General features: G+C 39.8%; 1 protein-coding gene across 8 annotated transcripts in view; it reads left to right on the forward strand.

Annotated features, from left to right (window-relative positions):
• trpm3 (transient receptor potential cation channel, subfamily M, member 3) overlaps positions 1–24841 on the forward strand; it is a 145926-nt gene that overhangs the window by 89098 nt on the left and 31987 nt on the right. For all 8 annotated transcript variants that reach the window (XM_085294039.1, XM_085294042.1, XM_085294044.1 and 5 more), the window contains exons 7-9: positions 11941–12115; positions 12459–12582; positions 23546–23618. In XM_085294039.1, the coding sequence (XP_085150165.1) occupies positions 11941–12115; positions 12459–12582; positions 23546–23618 (372 nt within the window). The remainder of the gene's footprint in view (positions 1–11940; positions 12116–12458; positions 12583–23545; positions 23619–24841) is intronic.

Below are 24841 nucleotides of genomic sequence, written 5' to 3' on the forward strand. Positions count from 1 at the left end.
CCTCTTGCTTTTCACCTAAATTACTTGGTGTATTGAAATAGATGCATTCATGTAGATACTGTGTTAACCTTCACCTGCCCTCCTATTACAGTGATTTAATTAATCACAGCACACGTAAAAGAAATAGTTGGGGCAATTGAATTCAGAAGCCATAAGGCTTTGCATTGCAGATTAGCCTTGACACTGTGACCTCCATCAGCAAATATTGAATGAATTATAGTTACACTGTGGCACATGGGAAGTCAATGAGTTTGTACTGTTCTGTGTTCACTGTAAATGCCTGGACAAACTCTTTCAGAATATGATCCTTTTTAATGCCAAGTGTGCATATGGGCATCTAGAATATGAATTAGAAATGATACCATTTACAGATTGTAATAGATCAAATAAAGCACTAATAGGAGATTGAATTATATGGAAGTGTGCATAATTCTAATGATCAAATACAAATGTTTAAATTTCTTTTAAATGTTTAGAATTGAATCATTAATTCTCTTTCACAGCCTCTCTGGTCAGTGGTCAGTGAATTGGCACGGTGTGTGGATCAATAGATAATCTATTTTCAGGCAATATGAGTAAAAACTGACCAGAGACATTGTGGGGACAATTGAAGTCACTGCGGGTAAGGTGTGTTCATGCATGAATGCGTACACAAAACATGTCAAAAATGATAACCAAGAACTGCCAGAGTGTCCAACCCTGTGGTGGAGAGATAACAGAGTCAGTAGTGGGTAGGATACAAAACTTGCTCCAGGTATGGTTCCAGGTTGAGGATGTGCATGGATGACGACATGTTATGTGGTGTGGAAAGAATCTGACTGCACAATCAGTAGTGTGAAATGTAGTAAATGTATTTTGGAACAGTAGGTGGGTTAAAAACAGTGGTGGCACAGTCAGAAATGTCACAGTGGACGGGTTGCGAACCTACGGAGCCCCTCTGATGACATGGTCCAAAAAATAAATAAATTGTGGCCACAAAATACTACTTCGTGGGCACAAAATGGGTATAACGTGCTCACGAAATACTTATTTGTGGCCACGAAATACTATTTTGAGGGCACGAAATAGGTATACTGTGCGCACGAAATGCTAATTTGTGGGCACGAAACACTTGACCGATAACTGTGATCCTTCCGAGACCCCTGCAGTTGGTTGACAATAAAATCTGTCTGTAAAGCAACTGGGCACTCAATTATAATAACTGCTATATAACTTTTGCACTGTCCACTTCCTGCTGTGACAAAACAAATTTCCCACGTGTGGGACTAATAAAGCTTATCTTATCTTATCTTATCTTATCTTAATATCCTGTTTAAATGTCTCTCTGTAATAATGGTTCCTTGCATTGCCAGGCTTTTCAAAATGCATTTGTTGCTCATTTCCAGCCTAAAATAAAAGTCAGTCATACTGTCTCTGTCCATGGTGTATAGGTTTAGCCTACTCTTATGCTTATGTCTCTACGCAGCTGTCCAGGAATTGTATCAATATGGTGTGTGCACGTTATATATTTCATTGCCACAAATGCGTAATTCGTTTGCCACGTTATACTCAATTCGTGACCACAAATTAGTATTTCGTGCGCACATTAAACCTATTTCGTACCCTAAATATAGTATTTCATGGCCACAAATAAGTATTTTGTGGGCACGTTATACTATTTCGAGGCCACGAAGTAGTATTTTGTGGCCACAATTTATTTGTTTTTTGGACCAAGTCATCAGAGGGGTTCCGTACGAACCAGACTAATTCAGACAAAAAGCTAATTTTATTTTATTAGTAAAAAAAAACCCCAAGTTGAATAAAGGTTGGTGAAACAGAATCAATCAACTCTTTTTTATTTTTCTCAAAAAATAAATACGTTTTCTTAACGGCCAATTGAATTTGTCATATAGTGTGAAGTGGAATATATCCTGGACTGTTCAGCTAAAACAGTTATTTAAACCTAAACAGTCAATTTAGAGTACTCAATTAAAGCTACAGTAAGTCAGGTATTATTTTTTAGGTTATTTATCAGGAAAAAAAAAATTTTGGACTCATAAAATGATTGGTTGAGCAACACTTGCTAATATTAGCTAGTAAGCTAATATTATATTACATTTTCACTCTGATAAACAGTTTCATTACATGTTCACATCATATGAGCATGTCCGAGTCCTGCGTTCATGTGCTACCTGCAAAGTGTCCAACAATGTTAGACCGACTTCAAAAAAAGTTTCACTAACGTTGACTAACAGCTACAAAAGCTGCAGCTAACGGAGCAGATGCTAACAGCAGACAAAACAGCAGTGCATAACAGCAAAAAAGTTCAACATATCATCAACAACTCACCTTAGTATCACTGTCATCTGACAGAAAGGAGATTCACTGACTCATCTTATTATGTTTCTTTCACAAAGTTTTTTAGCCTCCTTCAAAGTAAAGAGACATGAAAAAGACAGCGGACTCACAGTCTAGACTCACTACAGAAAAATGGTAGCCACAGTTGTTTGTCTCACAGGGGGCACCATAGGTTTGATCATGCACTTAAATTGGGACAGGTAAAAAAAAACAGATCTCACTTGACTGCAATGCACTGGCTGTTGAGAATTTACACACTGTAACTTTAAGCTACCCAGACAGAACCCACACATGCACAGGGAGAACACGCACACATGCGTGGCAGTGCAGTGGTTAGTACTGTACTACCGCTGGTTAACACTTTTTTTTTCCAGTGAAAAATCTCATTCAATTAATTTCACTCCATATTTTTCCCCTCGTTGTCCACACCTACAGACGTGGGGCCTGCCTCACAGTTTGGGAACTGTTGCTTCAGTGAAACAGGGAGAACAACATCTAATTTCATTTGAGTCATTTCAGCTGTCATTCTCATAGGGTACAGACCCTGTAAGTGGCTATTTATAAAGAATGCTTCCTGACATAGACACACTCAGAAGGGCGACACATACGTATTCATCTTGAAGAGACAGAAGCATTTATGCCATTTAAGCATCTGTCTTAAATGCCTGAGGTGATTTTATCCAGTTCAAATCAAGTTCCTCGGGGGCAAAATGCAAAATATTCTTCAGGAATATAATCAACACTTAAAGAAATGAGGCTTGAATTTATAATGGACAAGCTGTAGATGTTTAGGTACAAATCAACACACAGATCAACCCCAATTACTGTGTTTTCTGGTCAGTGAAAACACATTTTTAGCTGAGTGCTGGTGTAAAACTCACTCTGGCACATTAATTCTAATATTTCTAATAAAAATAAAAAGATATGTGATTACATCTGAGCTGCTTCAAGAAGGTTAAAGACTAAATATTTGAGATTTTGAGAGAAGCTTTGACCTTTTAGCATACCATCTGACATTTTGTTCTATAGCTTGTCAAGTTAGGTTCTCATATCTGTTTCTGATGTTTAAGTGTGTCAGTGTGTGTTGAAGGAATTTACTTTTTTTTTTTTAATTTATTTTTGGTTTATTTTATTGGTGTAGGGTGGTGGTGTGAGGTGAGAAGACAAGGGCCCACATACTGTAGCACACCTCCTCCAGTCATGCTGATGCTAATTTGACACATACAAGGACAAACTCGCAAACGCCAACGCACACGCAGACACACACGCGGCGGATGAGTCATTGCTGGATCCTTAATTAGGACCATTTAAGCATGTTATGTGTATCTTGCTTACACGCTGCTCTTTACCTCGCTAATTCCTTCAGTTCCTCATTACTTCCTCGTCTTCCAGACTGGATATATATATAGAAAATTACAGCGTTGGACTCCCTCCCCCCTTTTTTTGGCTACTTCTACTTTTTTCACACTCTTTCAGAGTAGTCTCGCTCTTGAAAAGTAAGGTGTGGGCAGTGGATTAAAATTATATTTGATATATGAGAGACATGGGAGCCAAAGAGAGACTGGGGATTTTTACTCTTTGTTATCTGATATTAGCGTGTGTGAAGTGTGCATGGATACAGTCAGTACTTTGAAACAGACAGTACAAAGGGGGAATATATTATGTGTATATTTATATTATATGATATATATAAATAGGATTGAATAACTTCACTGTTTAACTATCGTCAACATCAAAGTCCAATTAAAAAAGACAAAAGCTTGTAATATTGTTGATATAAAACTTGCTACAGTTACAGAACTGAACAACAGACAGCTAAAAAGACATGAGCCTCAGTTTCTGCTGCAACATCTGGGTGGATCCATCTGGATCCATCAACAGTTCAGGCTGAGTATTCAGACACTGCATATCTACTGGGATTTTCCCACACATCCATCTCTGGAGTTCAAAATCTCCAGCTCTCTGTATATAGCAACAATAACCCAGATAACAATTTGTTACAATCAAGGTATGCATAAAAGTCGAACCTCGAAGCAGTTGGCACACAGTAGCAGAAAACCACACAGTCAGCTAAGAACAGGAAACTGAGGTTACAATTGATACAGGCTTACCAAAACTGAACAATAGACAATTAGAAAAACATTGTTTGGTCTGAATAGATAATAGATATGATTAGTAGGGTCAGAATTTGCCATTAACAACACAAAAACAGGGATTTATCCTGCTTTGTTTTATTAGTGGTTCATGCTCGTGGTGGTGTAATGATGTAGGGAATATTTTCTTGGCCATTTCTTGACCCTTATCATTTAAACACCACATCTTACCTGGATATTGTTCCTTTATGAGGCTTTATGTGTACCCATCTTCAGATAGCTGCTTCCAGCAGAATAATGCAGCATGTCATAAAACTCAAATCATGTCTGGTTTTGTGAACATGACAGCAAGTTCACTCTACTCAAATGGCATCCACAATCACCAGATCTCAATCCGATAGAGAACCTTTGGGATGTGGTGAAACGGGAGAGTCACGTCATGGATGTGCAGCTGACAAGTCTGCAGCATGTCAGTATGGACCAAAATGTCAGATGTGTGTCTCCTGCTCCTTGTCAGATCTATGCCACAAAGAGTTAAAGCAGTTCTGAAAGAAACAAACAGTAGTTTCTGTCAAGACGTTATGTGGTTTTTTAGGGTCCCACTTCAATTTTAGGATAGTTTACTGCATTTAAGGATTCAGGGAATTCCCATCATTTAAACATAGACACAAAAACCTAAGCCTAGATATAAGTCACTTTCTAAAATTCAGCAACAGTGCTACATGTTGCCAACACCTCCACATTTGTCTCTGTACCTGGATCGTGCACGCAGCATCTAAGGACTCCACAATCTACGTTTGTCTCACCCTAGCAGCACTTGTCCCTCTCCTCCTCCTTCAGTTCACTTCATCATAAACTCATCATCATATTCTGTTTGTGGCCTTTTCACATGTGTCACATGCCGTGTCTTGGCTTTTTGCGGAGCTGAAATAACTCCACACATGACTCCGCTGATGATCATCAACTGAGTGAGAGAGCACACATGATGCATTTATACAGCCGTATTTAACAATCAAAGGATTGCATTTAAAAAGTACAATCACTGTATCTCAGCAGAGCATTAGCATTTCTAAATTTAAGGATTCAATTTCAACCACATTAATATAGATGATATCCACAGACAGAGAAATATTATAGAAAAACAACGAGGTAATGTCAATACTGCTTTTCACTGACATTAGAAACAGCCTCTCTGGCAACATGCTTTAAAGCAGGGGTGGGGAACTCCAGGCCTCAAGGGCCAGTGTCCTGCAGGTTTTAGATATCACTCTGGGTCAACACACCTGACTGAAATGACTAGTTCATTACCCGGCCTCTGGAGAACTTCATGACAGATTGAGGAGGTAATTTAGCCATTTAAATCAGCTGTGTTGGCTCATGGGCACACCTAAAACCTGCAGGACACTGGCTCTTGAGGCCTGGAGTTCCCTCACCCCAGCTTTAAAGAATCTTCTCAGATGCCTGATTCATACCTCCCAATCCTGTGTATTAATGCATCGAAAACCATTTTTTCTACGTAAGATAACAGATCTTGCAGGAAACAAAGTTACTCTGTAAGGCATAGCAATTGGAGGTATAATAGCAGGAATGGTGGCTCCATGCCCGGATGGGTTGTAAGCTACTTTAGGACTGGAAGAAAAAGGTACACTCTGAATAGATGTGTTTTACAAACCAATTTTGTTTTTGTTTTTTATAACAAAGTTTTTTTTCACAAGCTAATAGATGGTTGTCAGACTATGTTATCACTGACTTTTTATGCCTTTATTCAAAGTCCATGTCAAACATTAGGTGAAATCTGTGTTTTAAAAAATACTTAGAACACTTGTAAAAATGCAGCGCATAATATGTTCAATTTTAATGGATTTTCTGCATAAACTCAGGGACAAAAGATTGGATACATGTGAAAATTTCAAATTACATTTGTAACTTTTCTTCTTTTTGATTTTTCACAAGTTGTGTTCAAATTCACAGAAAATGTGTGACACATGAACCAACACATTTTTTAAACACATCATTTCTAAGAGTATAATCTTAGAGGAAACACGTGCTGTTTTGTTCCATTTGATAACCTGGAGACTGTAGTAAGTAATTTTTTTTTAAATTAAACAATATCTATGTGATTCTGGAAATATCATGGAAGGTCCCACCCAGAACTGACACAGATGAGCTTAAGAGGAAGATGGATTTGGCCATCAGAGCCAATCAAAACCAAGCCGCTGAACAGAAAATGGGATTAAATCTCAGCAACTGTTCCAGGTACTTAAACGAGATTTCCTTCCTACTGACTCTATTTGAAAGGTGCTGCTATGATATCAGTCATGGGTTACTGACAAGCAGGGGATTGATGTCACTGAGAAAATGAGAGACACATGCTCATATGGTTGTCAGTCATAAGGTAGGGTCACTCCAGACCGTGTCCTGCTTTATTATTCTTTTTTTACTTTAACCAGGACCACAATTTACAGAAAGCACATCATGCATCATCAGCACATTAGAATTTACCCTCTTCATTTTAACAATATGTGAAAAATACAGTTTTCCACAATGACTTATTTTGAGAGGACAAACCCAGTACTAAAAGACTGTTAATTTAAAAAAAAACAAAAAAACAATGCCAAAGCAATAAATACTCTAAAGTTTGATCCTATTTTTTTTTTAAAGAAAGTAGGAGAAAAAAGAAAAGAAATACTGTAAATCAGAGGCCAAAAGTCATCCTAAAATGTTCCATCGACTTTAGGCTAGTTAGCCAAAAGAGAATTTGTGGTTTGTCTGTCTTTGTGACTCTATTTGTGTGAGTGGTTGTGTGTGGTTGTGTGCACACAGGCAGAATTTCCTCCTACCAATTAGCCATGACACAGCTGTGCTTTTCCCTCCTCATCTGCTCCTTGGTGGGTTTCAGTTGAACAATAATGTACTTTAGAGGGTGCAGCGTTGCCTCCAAAGCTCAGCAGTCATCAATATCAATGCATGATCTGACACTTGCGTGCACACCACACACACACACACACACACACACACACACACACACACACACACACACACACACACACACACACACACACACACAGATAACAACAGAAATTGGCATTAAAAAAAATGGAAGAATCAAATGTAACAAGGAAGCCATTAGTCTGCTCCTCTCTCTGCTCTATTGATGTATGGTCATGAGATGTGTTGTGGTACAGTGACGTTGTACCTCTTTGAAGTAGGCAAGGACCCGAAAATATTCTCTTTATGTAACTGTCCCTGTTGTAAGGCCATACAAGGCTGTGTGAGGCAAAGCGTGATGGTGGGTCGACTTCTGAATATGCACTTGCTCTTGTGTTTGCGAGAGTGTGTGCATGCCCCATGTGCGCATGCATTTGTATGTGCCTGTCTGCCTGCTTGTTTGAGAGACAGACCATGCTCTTTCCTCTGTGAATTATGCAGAGCAGGGTGAGGATGCTGGGCGGGTAGGATCAAGCAGTTACACAGCTTTTGAATTAGAAGGGTCTAAACAGCCGCCATAAAACACAACCGCATGGAGCAGAACGGGAGGAAGAGGATGAGACCGGAGTGGCAACTGAAAGAACTTTAGGAAGAGAGGATGTGAGACACAGAGGAGAGGAAGGGGGCTTGGGACGTGGATTGGACTTAGACCACTAAAAGGGGAAAGAATATAAGGGAGTAAGAGAGAATGAGACTCTGGGGTTTATAGGGTTTTATAGTGGTTTAAGGGGGGATGTTCTGTGGTCGACTATGAAATGGGGAGGAAACCATAAGAATTAAAGAGAGGAACAGACAAAAGTAGTAAATTTCTCTGAGACTTTTGTGATATAACTTTTACATAAATTTACAAATTTAACTGCAGTTTTTACAGTGTTCTCCCATATGTCTCACTGCATATAGAAAACACACCTGCAAATTATGAAATATTACCCTGAAAAGCCATGATTAAGAGACAAAGATCTCTGTTGTGAGAACAGGGATCACTAAACCACTTCCTCTGTTTCTTTCTCTCTCTCTCACACACACACACTGCACCTGTCTCTCTCGCTCTCTCTCTCTCTCTACAGGGAGTGCAGAATTATTAGGCAAGTTGTATTTTTGAGGAATAATTTTATTATTGAACAACAACCATGTTCTCAATGAACCCAAAAAACTCATTAATATCAAAGCTGAATGTTTTTGGAAGTAGTTTGTTTTTAGTTTTAGCTATTTTAGGGGGATATCTGTGTGTGCAGGTGACTATTACTGTGCATAATTATTAGGCAACTTAGCAAAAAACAAATATATACCCATTTCAATTATTTATTTTTACCAGTGAAACCAATATAACATCTCCACATTCACAAATATACATTTCTGACATTCAAAAACAAAACAAAAACAAATCAGCGACCAATATAGCCACCTTTCTTTGCAAGGACACTCAAAAGCCTGCCATCCATGGATTCTGTCAGTGTTTTGATCTGTTCACCATCAACATTGCGTGCAGCAGCAACCACAGCCTCCCAGACACTGTTCAGAGAGGTGTACTGTTTTCCCTCCTTGTAAATCTCACATTTGATGATGGACCACAGGTTCTCAATGGGGTTCAGATCAGGTGAACAAGGAGGCCATGTCATTAGTTTTTCTTCTTTTATACCCTTTCTTGGCAGCCACGCTGTGGAGTACTTGGACGTGTGTGATGGAGCATTGTCCTGCATGAAAATCATGTTTTTCTTGAAGGATGCAGACTTCTTCCTGTACCACTGCTTGAAGAAGGTGTCTTCCAGAAACTGGCAGTAGGACTGGGAGTTGAGCTTGACTCCATCCTCAACCCAAAAAGGCCCCACAAGCTCATCTTTGATGATACCAGCCCAAACCAGTACTCCACTTGCTGGCGTCTGAGTCGGACTGGAGCTCTCTGCCCTTTACCAATCCAGCCACGGGCCCATCCATCTGGCCCATCAAGACTCACTCTCATTTCATCAGTCCATAAAACCTTAGAAAAACCAGTCTTGAGATATTTCTTGGCCCAGTCTTGACGTTTCAGCTTGTGTGTCTTGTTCAGTGGTGGTCGTCTTTCAGCCTTTCTTACCTTGGCCATGTCTCTGAGTATTGCACACCTTGTGCTTTTGGGCACTCCAGTGATGTTGCAGCTCTGAAATATAGCCAAACTGGTGGCAAGTGGCATCTTGGCAGCTGCATGCTTGACTTTTCTCAGTTCATGGGCAGTTATTTTGCGCCTTGGTTTTTCCACACGCTTCTTGCGACCCTGTTGACTATTTTGAATGAAACGCTTGATTGTTCGATGATCACGCTTCAGAAGCTTTGCAATTTTGAGACTGCTGCATCCCTCTGCAAGATATCTCACTATTTTTGACTTTTCTGAGCCTGTCAAGTCCTTCTTTTGACCCATTTTGCCAAAGGAAAGGAAGTTGCCTAATAATTATGCACACCTGATATAGGGTGTTGATGTCATTAGACCACACCCCTTCTCATTACAGAGATGCACATCACCTAATATGCTTAATTGGTAGTAGGCTTTCGAGCCTATACAGCTTGGAGTAAGACAACATGCATGAAGAGGATGATGTGGACAAAATACTCATTTGCCTAATAATTCTGCACTCCCTGTATGTGTGGCAAGGAACACAAAGCACTAAGTGGGATGGATATTTTTGGTTCAGCTGCTTTTTTGTCAACTTCTCTCCCATGATTACAAAGTGACATGAAAATAGTCATGTGGCATCACAAGTATTAAATTTAGAACACTTTTTCCAATTATAGATCCAGGTTTACACAAGTAGTGAAGCCTATTTATTTTTAGATTTTTCCTCTGTTCAATACCCATCTTCTTTCCCTCTTTACTTTTTTGTCCTTTTTGAGGGCCAGGCAGTGCATCAGAGGCAACCATTTCTACCTTTTCTCATCTTCTTCTTCCTCTTTTGTGTTCTTCTGCCAGAGTATCTGTATTGTAGAGAAGTTTAGAAAATTGATTTTTAGATAGTTCCCCGATTCCTTTCAATAACTTCCATTTCTGGACCGCGAGTGCTCAAGTATCAGGTCAAACATGGAGGTGTGTTACTGCACAGAGCTGAGACTGTGAAAATGAGGAACTGTCGGGGGATCATCCAGCTAAAGCTCAAAGCATAATATGGTGTGAATGTCTGCCATATTGGTTTTCATAAAGAATTTAACTGAATTCAGTCTTATCAAACTGGGAACACATGATCTTCATACCAAATCACATAAAAGTTATAATATGGATTTTTGTTTTTTAAAAGCTTTTCCCAGCCAAGCTGTCTAAGAAGCAAGACAGCTTTTGTCCTCTGCCAGTGCCAAACTTGGTAGATCTATCTAACAGACTCCAAGTGGTTCTTTCAAATGGAGAATCCTCTTCACACACTAAGGTTAATTATGGAGTTCCACAGGGTTCCATGCTGGGACCAGTTCTGATTACAGTTTACATGTTTTCTTTTATATATATACTATAAACATATTCATCATATTGTTAATAAAAAAATAAAAAAAAGAACAAAAATAAAATTAATGTTTACTCATTTCAAAAATGCACCCTGCGACAGACTGGCGACCTGTCCAGGGTGTACCCCGCCTCTCGCCCTATGACAGCTGGGATAGGCTCCAGCGCCCCCCGCGACCCTGAAAAGGACAAGCGGAAGCGAATGGATGGATGGATGGATGGATGTTTTCTTTTTCCTCTAGGCATTATCATTAGAAGGCATAGCATACATCCACACTGGTATTCAAATGATACCCAGCTTTATCTATCCATGAAGCCAGATAATACACACCGATAGTTAAACTAAATGGTTTAAAATGGTTTAAAGGCAAAAAGACCCTATTTGAGGAAGCACAAAGAAATTGCAGCATGTGTTGGTATTAGCCTTAAAAATAGTTCTGGTACCAGAGGTTCCAGGGCTGAGTCTTCATTGATATATGAGTCTTTTTTTCCTTTAAGCTTGACTCAGTGCAGTCCTTCACATGCTTTGGTTTCTGTCACTTCCACAGTCACATTAACATCACCCTAAAAATTATTTTTTCCATTGTACTTTGTGAGATTTTGTTTCATTCAACTCCCATTGTGTTTTATGTGCTTTTGCAGCTTTTTTCTATTTCTGGGTGTTTTCTGAAGTTGCAGTGCTTTTGACCTCTCAGGGTCACCGTACAGATTATAGTCAGAAAGCATATCACATGGTTATTAGATTTTGAAACCGTCGAAAAAGGAAACCAAACAGGAAGCGTGATCATATATCAAACATTGTTTTTATGTGCTGACACTAAACTGAATATATATATATTGTTGCCTGAAGTTTTTTTTTTCTTGAAAGCCTCATTTGACTACCAAATCAGTGCTTACAGCGCTTTAACTATAATTATACTGTACATATTTACATGGAGTTCATAGCTAAGCTGAACTGCTTGGCTGCCTATGGCTGCTTGTAGCTATATTTCTGTTTTGTTCTTTTATTCTTTCACTCTTTACCCTCCTGTTTCTCCTGCTGCCACTTGTTTTCACGTGTAGGTATCGGTCAGGGTGTGCCAGTGGTGGCACTGATCGTAGAAGGGGGTCCTAATGTGATCTCTATAGTGCTGGAGTACCTCAGGGACACTCCTCCAGTTCCTGTGGTGGTGTGCGATGGCAGCGGCAGAGCCTCTGACATCTTGGCCTTCGGACATAAATACTCAGAGGAGGGAGGGTAGGCACTCACATGTACACATTTTACAGGAGTGGAACGGCAAGCATGAATAGCGTATGAAAAAATTGGATGCACTGTAGATGTCAAGGGATTGTTTTAGATCAAAATATCTTTGAATATTTATGTGAGTTTGTATGCAGAAACTTGGGGAAAAAAATGAAACTTGCTTTAATAAAACACAAATGTGAGAATTTGTATTTCAACAAAGACTCAAGAGATTTGGTAGCTAAGAGTTCCAGTCAGCCTTGGTTTAACCTTCTGATATAATTTGCCTGTTTTCCTGTCACTCTGGCCCCGTTCTTGATACTCTCTTTTCTTTTTCCACACCTTTCTGCCTCTGCAGCATAATTAATGAGTCTCTAAGAGACCAGTTGCTGGTGACCATTCAGAAGACTTTCACCTACAGCCGCTCACAGGCTCAACATCTGTTCATCATTCTCATGGAGTGCATGAAGAAGAAGGAACTGGTGAGTCACTCCTTCTCAAACACTCCTTATGCATTTGCACATATACATTGTGGTAAACACATTGATGCAGAGCTGCAAATGCATATGTGCAGATGGAGGAAATGCAAGCTGATGAACAAAATATACATGATACATTAAAGCACAAGCAACCTGACACAGAAACACACAACATTCAGATACACTATTAAACAATTTATAACATAGTTATCACTATTCACCTCTGTAAAGATGCCCCAAAATGAACAAATATGGATTTGTCTAATGAAATGTTTACATCTTGAAACTGAAGCACTTATTTCTCCATCTTTTATGTATGTAAATCATGTAATGTCAAGTCAATGTAAATGTATTCAGATGACTTTCAGGACCAAATGGCCTTCAACTTGAGAATCTGTGCCCCCTTTTAAAGCATTCCACCAGAACAAATGTCTTGTGAAGGAATGCAGTCACACACATCCTTTACTCCTGGGAAGGAGTCCCAGTCCCTTTGAGAGCAGTCACATGACGCAAAGGTCTTATTAATGCTGTTAAATACTGTCTGTGGAGTAGGAATGTCTATCTGTGTGTATCTGTATATAATTATGTCTACACATCTACTAATGAAAAGTCATTTGCACTGCTCAATTCTTTAGCAAAAATAGAGAAAATTTGCATAACTTTCTGAAATGTGTTAACAGTGAACATTATTGAATGTTCCTGAAAAACCCAACCTAAATGTTCCTAATGAAAAGAAATGACACCACTGGGCAGCCTATTACATACACTGCTATACCCAAGGACTCTGTAGTGGTCCAACTCAACTGTGCATCCTGTTCCTGAGAACATCAGCTTAACTTTAAAAAGTTATTTTAAGCCAAAACGCACAAATTAACCAGAATGTTTTGTTAATAAATTGCAAATGTGTTCAAAAGACTGGATCATAAATGAGGAGGTCAGTAAAGCAAGGCAGCTGGTATAGTGTAGTGTTGTGTTAGTTGTAGTTATATGTTTATGCTCTGTCTAATGGTTTCTGTTTTTATTTTTTTAGTTATATCCAGTAAAAAACATTTTTAAAAAATCTGACATTTACTTCCTCAACATTTATTTCTAAAGCTATTTAAATCTTACTGAAGACAGACAGGTGAGAGTTATTGCTCAGACTAAGTAATTTCACTTCAGTTTTGTATTGAAATCAAATATTATACAGTACAGGGCAAAAGGCTTGAGCCACTGCTTATGTCTTTTTTCTTTTCCAGGAAAATGGGAAAATGGTGCAATGATTTATTGAAACATGTGCAAATTGTACGGTATGCAATATAAAATTCTAATGAGATGGAAAATCGATATTTGGTATGAGCTACCCACTCACATATATGCAATTGTGGCAAGGCTTGCAGTTTTGCAGGTTTGATAAGACATGCTGCAAGTAAAAGTGTACCACAATGTTACACCCAATCTACATGCACTCCTGCACAACCTTACACTCACTTTACAGCATAACACTGCAATATATTCACTCTGATACAAAAACACCCAGCAGCAGTACTAAGTCATTTGCTACTTGGTTGCTTTTGCCCCAATTTGGTTTAAACATAGTTCACTAGATGCTTTGTAAGGAAGGGAGTGTTTGCCAGATCAGTGATTTTTGGGACTGCTGGCAGATCGTGGCATTTTGCCTTTTAATTTGTAATCAGTATCATGCACACACACACTTTTCTTTACTTTAGTAAAATGCTTGAGCTTGAATCCAACACATATTTTGTGATTCAGTCAGTGTAATAATTACATTAAGTCAAAATCTATAGATATAGTACATGCACACACATAGTATACATGTAGCATTTTTGCAGGCAGCTCAGCTTTGGTCATGGCTGTGCAGCGTGTAAGTGGATTGATTACACTCTCAATGGGGTTCCAGTGGCTGACTGATCCTCAAATTAATAGATCCTCTGAACATAGTATACAAAAGCAGAACAATGACATGTGAATCATTCAGCAGGAGCAACTGTAAGGCCCAGATAATCCAACGCAGCCTCTCCCCGAACTCACAAAACTGTTATAAAAAGGGCATCTTTGCAGTGCTGTCAGTCCACAAACAGGACAGTCATTGTGATCTCCACACTACTGGATGACTTAAACATTTATATAGCAGCTGTCAGTTCACCAGATGCACAGGTTAGTCCAGATCAAAGCATTTCACAGGTTATTGACAAACTAGTAATTAAAGCTTGAAACCAATCTAATAAAAGAATGAAAGAAAATAAGAGCACAAGAATAATTAATTTTATTTATGCTCTCACACACAATAAAACAATCCCTCAATAAAAAAATAAAAAAATAAAAAAAAATCATAAAGTGAATATAAAAATAACTGAAAATGTGAATTAAAGGATTTCAAGGTAAAAAAAATAAAAAATATATTACCAGAAATAATTAATAATAATAATTCTAATAATTCTAAATATATATATAAATAAAATTAAATAAGCAAATTGAATGAGGTAAGTAATTTCTATAAACCACACTAAAAAGCCAGCATAAAGAGGTACTTTTGTTTTTTAAAGACTTCCAGCTGCTCTCAGATCCTCTGGCACACTGGCTTGGGGCAAAAAAAAATAGGCTAAAAGCTGTCTCGCTGAAGGTTTTTCTTCTGCACTTTGGAACAACTGAAGGACTTGTGCCAGAGGACATTAAGAGTCATACTGCTTCAGACTAAGTATACGAGCCATAAATACTGAAGCAATTCCACGAATTTCTTTAAACCAAGTTAAAGAATTTTAAAATAATACAGAAACTGACAGGCAACCAAAGTAAGGTCTTAAAGTGTTCTGTCTTTAAACACTTGACTGCAGAGTTTCTGAATCACCTGCAGTCAAGTTATAACAGCATTTGGGTTTAGCAGAACATTCCAGTCCTGTTTGATATACACACATCCATAAGTTTCTCTGTGTCACTTAGATAGAAAATATTTATGAGCTAATAAAAGGAAGATTAGGAAAGAGACCCTACACAAGATCTAAGTTATAGATTTTTGTTTCCTGCTTGTTGGCTTGGGGCAAGTCCAGGAGAATTCTTTTTTTTTTACTTGTTTCACTCTCTGAACTTAAGAACCTATAAATAAACATTTATTTTGGTTCACTTTTATCCAACTTGAGCTTTAATGAGTTTGATGATATCTGGACAAAAATATATAAAACACAATTTGAAATGCAACCAATTGGTCGTCATCAGATGCAGGGGTAATAAACCTTCTGTGTAAACCTGTGCGTGTAACTGATGCATCTTTAGGCTTAATGGAAGAAAAAACTAAACCGAAAGACATAATCATCCTTGGCTTGTAATCTTAACAGTGCAATTCAACATTTATTAAGGACATAAAAGTTTGATTAAAAAAGTTGACTTTTGTATTTCCCAGCAATTTCTGCATCTCTCATAAAAGTGTCGTTTTTGTAGCCCATCTGCCATACAGAGAGTATCAAAGGTGTTTTTTTGAAAGGAGAGAAATGGATATGGTTATCTCTCTGCTGCCTATTACCTTTCTGTTTCTCTTACTGTGATGATTTTACCACCCTCCTAACTTGCCAAACTAATAGGCATCACATGAGCTTCCCCTCCACTCGCGCTCACAGCATGTCTCTGTAGAATACATTTCAGGCTGCATTTTTCAGCTGCTTTCTTCACGAGTATATGACAGAACAGATGCTTCCCTATTTCTGCCCAGCTGCCTATAAAGACATCGTAATAGTTCACGTTCACTTGCTGTAACCACTAACCTAAAGTGTATTTTTAGCTCTCCGGGCTTTTCTTCACCATGTGTTTTACAAATACAGTATAATTATTGTGTTGTGTGTTTTGAGCTCTGCCAAACACAACCGATCTGCAGCTCAGTAATATACCTCCAGCTATACATCCAGCTTTTCCACTAACCTGCTTCTTATGTGATGCTTTGAGTATAGACTGAAAACTCTTAACTTTATTGTACCTTTAATAATGAGTTTTGACACCTCAGTATATATCAATAAAAAGGTGTTTTGACAACCATTAGAAGGATCCAGGTTTTTCCAAGAGCAGCTACATAAGAAGAAACCACCCCCACTAACTTCTGATGATGCACACCCAGGTATTTGTTCTGTAAGCAGGCTTGAAATGTGATAGAAACCGTTCACTTTTCTAAGGAAATATTTGAAACTCAAATTTTCTTTTCTAGCCATATGCAAACTGCACAAAAACCACTCACTTGATAACGATAGAAAGATAGAAAGCTGTGGTACATCTCTCCTTAAAGATCTGTCTGTATGTGAACTCTGCAGAACCACAAACTATTACAATTACTATTTACCAAGTGCACTAAGTATAATATAATGTGGTATTACGGTGATTATTCAGCACCCATAGAATTAGGTAGTATCCAACACCCACGGGAGTAGTCAGATCACACAACAAGCTTGTCGTCATATCCGAAGCAGTAGCGAGTTAATCCTGAGTCTTTGCACTGGTCTGAAAGGGGCAAGTGTGGAAGAGAAAGACAAAGAACAATTGTGAGTCTATATGGCTCTCTGTCAGAAGGCCTTTGCTTTGATTTTTGACTCTGTGGCAGAGACACCCAAGTAGAAAAGATCTAGACCGCAGGTGACTGGCTGTGTGTGTGTGTACTGAAGAGGTCTAGTGAAGAGAAACAGGAAGACCAAAGAAAGGCTGTGTCTTATTTTGCTTTACCTTATTTCCAGCATGTTGGTTTATTTATGTGGACAGTTTGTGCTTCAGTCATTTTCTTGTTGGCTCTCTTTTGTTTATTGCACTTAATGTTTTTTACACTGCATGAAGAGGGCCTAAAGTACACACTTTTTCAAGACATTTTTGCCACGGTGGAATGAAGACAAGGTAGTTTAGGGGTAAAGTTAATCGGTGACTAATATGCACCTTTTGAGTTAGATGTAAATTGCTCTCACATGAAATTTATTGCATACACTCACCAGCCACTTCCTTTAGGCTACGTTCACACTGCAGGCGAAAGCGCATCAAATCCGATTTTTTTGACCCTATGCGACCCATATCTGATCATGCTATGACAGTGTGAACGGCGCAAATCCGATATTTTCAAATCCGATCTGGGTCACTTTCGTATGTGGTACTGAATCCGATACATATCCAATGTTTTAGAAAGCGACTGCTGTTTGAACGGTCAAGTTGCATTAAATCCGTCTTTTACGTCACCGACACAAGACTGAAGCCAATTATCAGCGCCGGAGAAGCGCCCGATACGACATCGCGAACGCTTCCTGGCCATCCAGCGTAGATGTCAGTGAAACTGTTGGGAAGACAACGTAAACATTTTATTTGTACTGTTTAATCTGCAGATTCTGACAGAAATCTGCAGCTATCCTTTGAAGCACCGCTCCTCTCTAAAACAGCAATAAGGATCATTATTAGGTTATTTACATTATTATGTAAATAACAAAACAACTTAAAGCAAAAATTGGGAAACGTGAAGTCCGAAGTCTTTATATTAAGGGCCATCAGTCAAACAATACTGTTGCTCTGGGTCTAAACAGAGCGCGTTGTGTGTGACATCTTCTTTTGCGCATGCGGGCCGCTTTGAGCGTTCACACTAGAGCACGTTTGCTGTCGCATTTTATTTGTAGTGTGAACGAGCAGTAAAAAAAATCGGATTTGATCAAAAAATCGGAATTGAGCATTAAGACCTGCAGTGTGAACGTAGCCTAAGTTGCGTCTTGTTTGTATTGGGTTGGATACGCTTTTGCTTTCAGACCTGTTTTAAATCTTCATGACATAGATTCAACAATCTGCTGGGAGGATGCCTCAGCGTGGACTCAACTCGAAAGTGGACTTTCTGGTCCACGTTGAGATGATGGCATCTCACTGTTGCTGCAGATGTGGGATATGTAGAAGCCATTTGAATGCAGTGAACTCACTATCATGTTCAAGAGACCAGTTTAAAGTTTTTTGGGCCTTATAGCATGGCACCTCATAATGCTAGAAGTAGCCATCAGAAAGGTACACTTTGGCCATAAAGGGATGCATGTGGTCAGCAACAACACTCAGGCTGACTGTGGTGTTTGAACAAAGCTCAGTTGGTACTAAGAAGCCAAACGTATGCTGAGAAAATATCCCCCATACCCTCAGGCCACCAGCATCTGTGTGATCTATACAAGGCAGGGTGGATCCCTGGTTTCGTGTTTCCTGTTTCCATTTCCTGTTCTTAACTGACAGGAGTGGCACATGTGTGGTCTTCTGCTACTGTGGGCCCTTCTTCACTTGTGCATTCCGATTCTGCATACCTTGGTTGTTGCAAGTGATCTTTGAGTGATCCTTGACTTCCTATCAGGTCAAAGCAGTCTGGCCATTATCTCTGACCTCTGATCAACATGTCAGTTTTGCTCAGAGAACATCTGCTCACTGGATATTTTCTCTTTCTCACACCCTTGTCTGTAAACCCTAGAGATGGAGGTGTGGGAAAATCCCAGTAGATCAGCAGTTTCTGAAACACTCAGGCCAGCCTATCTTGCACTAACAACCATACCATGTTCAAAGTCACTTAAATCATCATTCTTCCCATTCCAAACCTGAGTTTGAACTTCAGCAGGTTATTTTGACCATATCTATATGTCTACATGCATTAAACTGCTGGCATTGGCTGATTAGCTATTAGCATTAATGAGCAGTTGAACAGGTGTAGCTAATGAAGTTTGCTGGTGAGTGCATAATAAATGCATTGACAGACGTCAAGCCATATCTCACTTTTTAACGTGTCTTGGTGAAGAACAAGATTTAGATAGGTGGGGGGTCCTTAATATATATCACTGCAGTGTAGTTGCATGAAAGGATTCACCTCAGACTTCCCAAATTTATCTTTATTGTAACTCACACTGCTGTTAGTGCTTTACAACCCACAGGCTTTTTAAAATGTCATTATTCTGGACAGAATAACTGGACAGAATTAATCTCTGCCTTTGAAATAAAATGAGGGTCAGGCCTGTCTGCTGGGTGGTTTTCTGGGGGACTTATTTCCTATAAGACTTAGAGACATTTGGGATTGGTCAACATCTGTCCAGCATTTCAGATGAATTAGGAAGCCTTTCAGGCATTTATATCAAGCTAACAAATGCTCATCAGTTATAACCGCTATCACCCGTTTTCTCTTCCTCCCTGTCCTGCATGTAGCACTCTGCAGTAATAGTAGAGCTGGTAAGCTCTGAGAGAAACTGTAGCATAACCATAAATAACTGCAAAATAGCTCTTAAGGGCACTTAAATGTGGGAAATACATCAAATGCTTTAATTGTTTATTTATGCATTTTTTTTTCTGTTGTTGATCTTGGTTGATGATAAATATCTCACACCTGTGACTTTAGTGACATGAACACATGACAGGACATAGTGCTGAGCCACCCATAAAGTGGTGTTTCTTGCTTTCATGGCACCAACCAGAAGAGATTTAAGGCTGAAGCACAAAAAAGAGTTTATATTAAACTGCCAACTACATATTTTTTACTTATTATTGCTGTTCTGTATCATTAATCTTTTTATCATCAGTGTCATTATTTTCTTATGTATTATATTAAATTCTCTATCAGATGAACATTAAAACCACCTGCCTTATGAAGTCTAGGTGAACCAACAGTGCTTTGGACATCACATCCCACAGTAACATCCACATGAATGGCAGAACCCTGGGATTCCCAGCAGATCATTGCATTGTAACGGGATGATGGGACTAGACACTGACTGTGTCAGTTGGGTTAATGTTGTGTGATTGGTGTGATTACTGCACCCCCCCCCCCACACACACACACACACACCCCAGCCCACTTGGCTCTCAGAGTATGTCCAAGCTTTGTATAAGCTTTGTTCCTCCACAGTCCTGACAAGAGATACTAAGAAAGAGTAGGAGGAAAATGAGAGCAAACGAGCGACTTAAATAGACCATGAGGGAGAGGGAGAGAGCAAGTGGGAGGGAACATGGTAGGGACAGATGGAGGGAAAGAGGAGGGGATGTAGGGAGGGATGAGGCAGGGGGGAAAATGGTTTGGCTATATAGCAAATGGGAAATGAGGTATGCAGAGAGTTTGAGGCACAAACAGAGGGAGACAATTCCTTGGTTCATTATCAGCAGGGCAGTTTATCAGTTTAAAATTTCATGAGTAGAGAAACTTATTTCCCTCGTTCCTCTGTTTCTCGCTGTACTGAAAGCTATTGGTTTATGGTTTCTCCCAGAAAGAAAGAAATATACATGTAAATAATTTATGGTTAAAATTCATCCAGATGAAACCATTAGCAGAGTTTTGTCAGACTTGAACTTTTACCATTGTTATTGCATGAGCCGCAGAAGACGATTCAGAAACCCGTGATTGTGTGTTTGGCCAGTGTCAGCAGGATCTTTGCCTGTTAAATGAAGATGAATGTTTTGCAATCAGCTCAGCTCGCTGGAGTATGAAGAGCTGTTTTCTGATCCTCAGGGTATGCAGCATAGCACCTCTGAAGATGCAAGAATCCTGCCTGTTCCTCTTTAATTTCACATATCAATCTTCAATTTGCCAACACAACATCTCGCTCCTTCTGGCTTCCATTTGCTTCACGCACGCTTCCTCTTTCCTGCCGCCTTTTCTCTCAATCCCTGCCTCCACTTGTCTCCCTCTTCTTGTCATTAATGCGTCTTTTCTTAGTTCCTCTATTCTTGTCAAAAGACAGCTGGAATCCACAACAGATGGGTGAATTTATGCCTTGAGTGGAAGAGCAAAAATATTGAAACTGTGTCTACCACTGTGCTAAAGTTGTTTGCTCCCAGTAAGTACTCAAGAGCGTCTTTCAGTGTATGAGGTGAGAAAAAGGAAAAGCTGCCTGTTTACTTTCGCTCACATTTATTGATGACTCTCTGTGGGATTGCTGAGATTAAAGCAGCCTTGCATTGTCTCAGAGGATATGTAGCTCAGCTTCTGAGCAGCAGTTTCCCAGCCATAGCAGGTAGCTCATATGCACGGGGTCACCTTGGGGATGTAATTGGAGGGAGTGACGAGGGATGAGGCAGTGGGCAAAGGATGAAGGGGCAGCATGCCAGTGAGAGGCTGCTGTAAGATTAGTGATTGACAAAAAGATGCTGGGTGGAAGAGAGAGCAGAAGCTATAATCATCGTTCATCTACCACATTATCTTTCATTGTAGTCCTGAAGGAATTTGACCAAGAGTCATGTGTGTGTGTGTGTGTCAGGGAGTGATTGTAGGGGAATTCTTCAACCCACTAATGATAACTACAGGGTATAATGGACAAAAAGCCAGATTGGTTGAAATTAGACACGCACCCAAACACACCCTTAACAGCTGTAGATCTAGCTGCCCTCTCTGCCTTCAGATATTCTTTCCCTTTTGTCAGTATGAGCAGTTCTTTCTGTAAATCATGTTGTCAGAAGGTCACACATTTCACATACGCCATTTGACTTTTTCAAGCCTCTACACAGGAGCACAGATGAGACTAATCAGTCTCTTAAACTCATAGTCATGCACGCACACTTGGAAAGACTTTAACATGGGATCTACAGATGGCTCCCTAAATGTGTTGTCAGTGTCTATTAGAGTGCAGGCAATGAGTCTGGCATTGTGGCAAATGATGCTCAAGCCACTGGCCACACTATGAAAATGCACACAGGTGCACTGTAACTCCAGGAAGCTAATGAAATTACGCTCTGCACCAGCGACTCACTGGTATCAAGAAGATCTCAATCGATACCTTTACATCTCATTACACTTCTATTTCACCTCTGGAAAGACCCCATGATTAGATGGGCACATGACCACCACATGCACATGAGCATGCACGCACCTAAAAGCTACCCTTATTAGCAATTAGTTTTTGTTCAAATGAGCAAAGAGCCAATATAAACAGATAATGTAAAATATCAATGTGGACTTGAATTACTTGTGTTCACTTAGTGTGAAAGCGGGAACGAGATATAGAGGGATAAAGAGGAGGGTTAGCCTACAACATTGCAGCATTGCCCAAGGGATGCAGCGGCAACAGCAGCAGCAAAGACTGCGGATTCCTGGAGCCCCACGAAATGAAGGCATTTGGGGTGGGGGTGTAGATGGGAAAGAAGATGTGCTGCGGGGAGGGAGGTGGGAGGAGATGGATGGCTGGTTGTAAGGGATTAGAGGAATAGCTCATCAAGCATTCAGAACACGGATTCTCTCATGCTCCCACAAGGTGCCTTTCACACATGCACACATATGAGCACGTGGGCCCACACGCTAACGCCATTACGTGTGCGCTGTTGCTATTTCTGACTTTTAAAAAAATCAAGAAAACCCACAGCATTTCTCAAATTACCCTCTCAGCTGACTTTAGCTCGCATCCATCGCACCATTTGTTCATTCTCACACATGATATAAAATATGCAGCAAATAAAGATCTAAACTGGGCAGTGAGTAAAATATTCCCTTTAAGCCTAATCCGAAAAGTGTACGACACAGCGGAAAAAAAGACAAGAATGAACTGTGTTGGGGGAAAAAACCTGCAGTTCTTATTCATTTGAACCTCCTCCCTTTTGTGTTTTTACTCGTTCTCCTCAGTTGCCTCCTCAGCAAATCCCTTCATTCCCTCTTTCCAGTGAACAGGCTGCTTGTGGAGTTCTCTCTATAAGAGCCAAGAGAGAGGGGGACTACCGTACAGTACATGAGAGGATTTCGTCAGCTCTCCCCTTTTCCTCCACCAAGCACCTCAGCAGAAGTGTTTTTAGTGAAGCAGTTTAATCCAGCAAATAAGAGCACACACGATGTAGCTATATTACTTTCTTTATATGCTATGAGCATACATTAAGACATTTGCTCCAACAAGAATCACATGACTCAAAACTAAAGCTGCTTTGCTTTCACAGGAACAACCTCACCTCACTCCCAGACGCTCTCGCTTTTCTGTCTCCTTGACTTTCTTCTGTGTGTGTGTGTGTGTGTCATTGTCTGGTCATTGTCTCACAGATAACAGTTTTCCGGATGGGATCGGAGGGTCATCAAGACATTGACCTTGCCATTCTCACTGCGTTACTCAAAGGTGAGTATGTTGGTACGTGTGTGTGTTTGGTGTTTGTTGAAGCATGAGTCCACAGTGAGTGACTTCAATTTCACTCCTCAAATGTTGTTATTTGGCAGTTTCTTTACATGAAGGGAAGATGACTGTTTCAGAAAGCGTTCCTTCCTCATACACTGTTCCAGTTAGTTGCTCAAATCACACAGGTTTCTGTGGTTACACCTCATAGCTCTGGAATAAAACACAGAGAAATCTGTCTGATCTCATCAGCCAGTCACATGGCAGCAACGCAATGCTTTTAGGTGTGTAGACAGAGTCAAGACGACCTGCTGAAGTTCAGCCTGAGCATCATAACAGGAAACAAAGGTTTAACATTTAAGTGACTTTGAGTCATGGTTGTCGGAAAGAGACGGGCTGGACTGAGTATTTCAGAAACTGGGATCCATTGCGATTTTCCCGTAAATCCATCTCTAGAATTTTCAGAGAACTGTGCGAAAATATCTGGTGAGCTGAATTTCTCTGGGTGAAAATTCCCTGTTGATCCCAGAGCTCAGAGCAGAATGGACAGACTGCTTCAAGCTGATTGGAAGCCAACAATAAATCACATAGTGATTATACAGCCAACATATACAGAAGAACACTTTAAAACGTAAGACACATCAAATCTGGTAGCAGATGGTTTTCCAGAAGCAGAAGAACAGGTGCCACTCCTGTCAGCTCAGAGCATCAACAGTTACCCCAGAATTGGTCTATAGATATGACAAACTTTGCCTGTTATGTTGAGTCTAGATTTCTGCCAAAACATTCTGATAGTAGAGTCAGAATTTGACGTAAACAGCATGAAAGCATTGAGCCTTCCTGCCTTTTATCAATGGATCAGTCTGCTGGTGCTGGCATAATAGTGTGGGGGTATTTTCTTGGCTTGCTTGGTGCCCCTTGTACCAGCTGAGCATGGTTTAAATGGCACAAGCCGCCTAAGTATTGTTGCCGAAAATGCCCATCCCTTTATGACCACATGCAGTATAAAGCATCTTCTGATGGGTGCTTTCAGCATGATGACACGTCACAAAGCTCAAATCGCCTCAAACTTTTTTCTTGAACATGACAATGAGTTCAGTGTATCCAAATGGCCTCCACAGTCACCAGATCTAAATCCAATAGAGCATCTTTGGGATCTGGTGAAATGGAAGATTCACATCATGGATGTGCAGCCAGCAAATCTGTAGCAACTATGCTATCATGTCAAT

The sequence above is a fragment of the Mchenga conophoros genome, linkage group LG12, assembly GCF_057382185.1.
Source record: "Mchenga conophoros isolate Kocher_MC1m ecotype Shallow Benthic linkage group LG12, M_conophoros_male_GT1.1, whole genome shotgun sequence".
Lineage (NCBI taxonomy): Eukaryota > Metazoa > Chordata > Actinopteri > Cichliformes > Cichlidae > Mchenga > Mchenga conophoros.